Source organism: Myotis brandtii, unplaced genomic scaffold (genome assembly GCF_000412655.1).
Source record: "Myotis brandtii unplaced genomic scaffold, ASM41265v1 scaffold55, whole genome shotgun sequence".
Taxonomy (NCBI): Eukaryota; Metazoa; Chordata; class Mammalia; order Chiroptera; family Vespertilionidae; genus Myotis; species Myotis brandtii.
The window spans coordinates 2,650,023-2,655,803 of record NW_005370042.1 but is presented as its reverse complement, the minus strand read 5'-3'; the positions used below and the strand labels follow the sequence as shown (position 1 = coordinate 2,655,803).

Below are 5,781 nucleotides of genomic sequence, written 5' to 3'. Positions count from 1 at the left end.
TTCTTGTCCTTTTGGCAACAGCCATTCTAGCAGGTGTGAGGTGGTACCTCGCGGGGGTTCGGATGTGCATTTCCAGGATGCTGAGCACCTTCCCACGGACCTCCTGTCTGTCCTCTTTGGAAAAATGTCTGTGCAGATCCTCAGCCCTCCCTTCTTATTTTTGTCCTTAGCTCATGTCACTCTCTAATACACTATGTTTCTCACTTATTTGTCGTTTACTTCCCCTAGTCGAGGGTAAGCTCCAAGATTCGAGCGATTGTCTAACTTGCTTACTGCTGCTCTTGGGGTTAGAACAGTGCCAGCACACAGCTCTCACAGCGTGTTTATTCAATCACAGCACTGCTCAGTACAGGTCCCAGCGGTTCTCAACCTGTGGGTCGCGACCCCTTTGGGGGGTCGAACGACCCTTTCACAGGGGTCGCCTAAGACCATTGGAAAACACATATATAATTACATATTGCTTTTGTGATTAATCACTATGCTTTAATTATGTTCAATTTGTAACAATGACATTGGGGGTCACCACAACATGAGGAACTGTATTAAAGGGTCGCGGCATTAGGAAGGTTGAGAACCACTGGGTTACACTCTCCCAAACAAAGGGGAAAATGGTACAAAAAAGGGGAAGGGAGGTACAGCTAGGGAAATTCTAACAAACAAGAGCTACAATTATAGCTTTCATTGTCTTCTTTCAGTCATTTATTCAGTTTTCTCACTGCATCCCTGGTGACCATCTGGGCTGTACAGAGGAGGGAAGGCACTAAGCAAAGTCCGCTCATTGCTCACGAGGCTCCTCCCTTGCTCTGGGGTCTCTGCTCTCCTGGAGCCCCAGGAGCACCGCATCCGCCTCCAGTAAAGTCGTGTCTGTGGTCGCTCCCAGGAACCTGGACGTAAGTTCAAGGTCCAGCAGCCGCAGGCGGACTCTGGCTCCTATCTGGTATTTCCTAGATAGAAAAAAAAAATCCATTAATTCTGCATAAAATGAAAAACTAGTTTATAATACAAATTCTAATTCTGATTTGTATTGGCTTAAGATAAAAAAATGAACACCAGTATCTAATAATTTTTTACATAAAAGTAATTTAGTTATGTCAGAATTTTCATCTTAAAGTTGCTTTTAAAGATTCTTATAACCAAAATAAAAATGTTTTCCAAACTGAAATTCAAACAAGTTGGTTCTTGAAATTGACATTTCTTTTAATATGTCATCATTCATTTATAAAGTTGGAGAGTATCAAGGTGACAAAAAAGGGTTTCAGATACAATTTTCTTCTAAAATTAAAATCTTCTTTTAAAGGAAATTTTATAAAAGCAAAATTGAAAACAGAATCTAAGTGCAAAGTACTTAATGACGGAGACTGATTGTAATTAAAGAGTAATCCGGTGATAACATGCATGATGGCTCAGTTTGATCAGTAACATGGCCAAGTAATACAACACCAAATAAAAACTGACACTCACTTACCTTTCTTCCTTGATAAACTATTTTAAGAGTTTAACATCAGCATTACAGAGAGGTATGGGAGAGTGAAAATATCCCTACCGATTAAAAAACACAAATCTTTAAAAATCAAAATATCTACTTCGAATACTTTAAGTTAATTTTAAAATTAAAATAAGTCCACATATGCAGAAAATGAAGAAACAAAGTTCTCCCCAAAGCCACTGGAAAACGATTTTGGCGGAAATATCATGAACACAATGTCTGGCGAGGTATTCTGAAGGAATTTATGAATGGTCCATGAAATAAACACTTAGGTTATTTGACTTGTTATTTTTCTGATTCTAGAAGTTATGTCCGTTTGTAAAGTTTGGAGAACAGTAATGTTGGTCGCATTTCCTAGCCCCTCCATAGGGTGTATGTGTGTGTGCGCGCACACGCGCGCCTGACAGCAGAGATCACATTTTCTGCATATTTTTAAAAATGAAAGAGAAGATGGAGACATCGCTTTATTCTTAGAAAATGACAATTACAGAGTGTACTCCATAGGACGCAGCCCCTGGGGAAGTGAGGTGAGTTCCAGCAAGGTGAACCGACGCCATTTTCCACATCACTGGCTCACAGGATGCTTTCGCTTGTCTTCACAGCACAGGGGTTCGGTTAACCAGCGTTCATTCATGTGGACCTGCCTTCCCTCCTCCCCTGCAACACCCAACGAGTTAGCAAGTTTTACTCATTTCTGGACACAGATATTTCTGCAACTTAGCCCCTCAAGTCCCACAGCACCTGGCGAAAGCTGAGGTATGACAAGACCTCCCGGGGCCACCCTGAATGCTGAGGTGGAAACGGCCGAGCCACGCATCGTCCTCCTCTGCCCCTTGGCTCCTGTTGCCGGCACTGCTGGACCTGCCGTCTCTCTGCGTCCTACTGGCTCTTAAACACCAGGCCCATGGCCTCAGACGCCCTCCTGAGAGCCGCAGCACCACGACACGCCTTGTCAGATGAAGGGTCGGCCCTGATGCCCAGGAAGACAGAGGCTCTGCAGTCCTGGACTTGGACGCCAACCCGAGCCCCGCAGCGAGTGTCCTGGCCGGAACCTCGGTCCGCTGCTTTCTCTAAACCACAGCTTCCTCAGGCTACGGGAGACCCGGGCCTCTGCAGGCTGCGGTGGGACTGAACCGGACAGCAGACGGGAACACGCAGCCCGTCAGCCGAACGCCAGTGGGGCCTCACTGCCTGTACCGGGGGCCTGTGCGCCTCTGGTCTCCCGTTAGACTGCGCGCCCCACGATCTGGCTGTACTGATCCGTGTCCGAGGTGCCAAAGCGGCAGGTACCCAGATGTCAAATGAACAAGACACTTGCTGATAAGAGCTGGCAGCGGGCGATGGTCTGGAAAGTCTAGTTTCCTGGCTTCGGCAGCTGTGCGGACGGTGTATTCACTCAACCTCTCTGAAACCTGCCTGGCAGAGTGATGGTAAATGCTAGTTCTCTTCTCCTTCTATTGTTCGTAACTGGTCTATTTCTTTTTCCTTATTTTTAGGGGCATTACTCACAGATGGATTACAACCAGCCATGGGGGGGCACAGTGACTGTTAAGCAGAGACGAACGGTCCCGATCACTGGGAAGATCTCTGAGCACAGGAAGCCCTCCGTGCAGATGGGTCTGTCATACAAACGCGGCAATCCCAGCTCAACAATGAAACAGCAACACCACGAGGGCCAGTGTATTGGTAACTACAAGAGACAAAACTGTCCCCATTTTTTGATGCAGCAGCGATCATAATACGATAGCTTTGCCTTCATCTCTAAAAATTATGGAAATTCTGCAACCTGCTCAGTGAGCCGGTAAAGAAGATGAAAAGCCAAGTGCAGGCCTGCACGTGTGCTGAACGAAGGAAGAGTCACCCAAATGGACAGGAAGCAAAACAAAAGAGTCTACAAGATCCTCTGACTTCTGCTATCGGGAGTACAGCAGTCCCCCTTTATCTGCAGGGGACACGTTCTAAGACCCCCTGAAACCATGGAGGGTGTGAACCTGAAACGTGCTATGTTTCTCTCCAACCCTTACCTGTGATGCTGCTGAATTTATACATTAGGCACAGTAAGAGGTGAACAATAACTAATAATAAAGTACAATATAGCAATACACTGCAATGCAGGTTAGGTGAGTAGCGTTGGGCCATTAGGATGTCAATAAGGGCTACTGAACACCAGGACTGCGATCCCTGGACAGGGATCTGACCCCGGTCTACCCAGCTGGCGGGAGCATCCACAGTGCGAAGGTGCTGGGCACAGGGACAAGCCATGTGCCAGGCGGGATGGAGGGGCGACAGGGGATTTCATGATGCTACTCAGAACAGTGAGCGACTGAAAACCTAGGAATTGTTTATTTCTGCAATTTTCAGTTTAATGTTTTTGGACCAAGGTTGAGTGTGGGTAACGGCGGGGGGGGGGGGGGGGGTTGTTACTGTAGCTTATTTACTGTCATGGTGCCAGATTTTTACCTGTGTCACAGTTACTCCTATGTAAGCGTTACCTTCCCTCTCAGCCTGCGAGCCGGTGAGGCAGGGAAGTGGTCACGGCTGTCTCCCACAGGAGGCAATGCACACATCTCACCTCGTGGAGCCCTCTGAACAGTGGTGGCCACACTTCCCATCACATCGGAGGCACCTGGGGTGCTTGCTTAAAATGCAAATGGAGGGGAGCAACCCGAGAATGACCTGGCGAGCAGGGGTGGGACCTGGGAATCCCAGCCCCCCATGATTCCGATGCTGTCTGCTCTGTCACCTTCCCTGTGACAGTCCTGCAGGAGGGCAGACAGCCCACCCAAAGGGCCAGCAAGTCGAGGACCGCGGACAGAACTCTGTGGCCCATTAACCATCTTCCAGGTTAACAGATGTTCTTCCTTAAGTCAGCGGTTCTCAACCTTCTGGCCCTTTAAATACAGTTCCTCATGTTGTGACCCAACCATAAAATTATTTTCGTTGCTACTTCATAACTGTAATGTTGCTACTGTTATGAATCGTCATGTAAATATCTATGCAGGGGATGTAAATATCTGATATGCAGGGTGGTCTTAGGCGACCCCTGTGAAAGGGTCGTTCGACCGCCAAAGGGGTCGCGACCCACAGGTTGAGAACCGCTGCCCTAAGTGATGACAGAGTCTTGTAGGGTCAGTAATTTAGACAGAAAAAGTCAGGCAATGACCGCACGAATTGGAGGAGTGCACCTGGAGTCCCTTCCAGAAAGGCCTGGCAGCCCGTCGCTCTGGGAAATGTTCTCCCTCAAAGGAACGGCAGCCATTCAGAGCAATTTACCCGTCTTTCACTGCGAAACTCTTTATTAAAGGGGAAGAAAGAAGTCATGTATTTCTGAGAACTCCATTTCTGCCCATGTAATTCAAAAATTTTTTTTCTGATTGACTTTTAGAGAGAACGAGGAAGGGGGAGAGGGAGAGGGAGAGGGAGAGGAGAGAAACATCCATCTGCTGTTCCACTGATTTATGATTCATTGGTTGCTTCTGACCTGGGATGGAACCCGCACCTTGTGTATTGGGTTGGCGCTCTAACCACTGGCCAGGCTCTGCCATTGCAATCCGAGGTGACCTTCCAGAACTGCAGTCTGAACCCCGATACTACATAGTCTCCCCAGCTGGGCTTCCACTGTTCCACAGACAAGATTAAAGTGCAGATGCCAGGAAACTTCCCAGATTGCTTGTGCAGTCTATACACGGTCACTTTATTCAAAGATGTTGGCCTGAGTATGAACAGCCGGAAGAGGCCGTGCAGAGCTTAAAAACAAGGGCTCTGGAACCAGCGGACGAGGCACGTCTAGGCCTTTCACTTACCGACATGTGACTCTCGGCTAGTTCCTCTGTCCCTGCTCCGTTCCCCCATCTGTAACACAGTTACTAATTATGCCTACCCCCCAGGCTCCTGTGAGCACGAAATGAGTGACTACATGTGAAACCCTTATAAATGCTCAATAAATGTTAGCTATCATCACCGACGCCACCAGCACCATCCTCATCATCACCGTCCCCACCATGGAAACAAGCACAGTGACCCTGGCACCGAGGCGGAGTGAGGGAGAAAACAGGGCACTCCCAGCTAGAATTCCAAGTTATAATTAAATCAATAAAGAATCCTGTAGGACTCGGAGAACCAAGATGGCGGCATAGGTAAACACCGGAGTTTGCTGCCTCGCACAACCACTTCAAAAATACAACTAAAAGACGGAAAGGACATCATCCAGAACCACAGGAAGGCTGGCTGAGTGGAAATTCTACAACTAGAAGGAAAGAGAAAAGCATACCGAGACTCAGAGGAGGCGCAGTGCG

General features: G+C 47.8%; 1 protein-coding gene across 1 annotated transcript in view; it reads right to left on the bottom strand.

The window, feature by feature from the left end:
* Positions 1–669: 669 nt before the first annotated feature.
* The window catches only part of MRPS28 (mitochondrial ribosomal protein S28), a 111,338-nt gene continuing 106,226 nt past the window's right edge, over positions 670–5,781 (bottom strand). Inside the window, exon 4 of the mRNA XM_014549375.1 lies at positions 670–944. Coding sequence (XP_014404861.1) covers positions 776–944 — 169 coding nt within the window. The 3' untranslated portion in view covers positions 670–775. The remainder of the gene's footprint in view (positions 945–5,781) is intronic.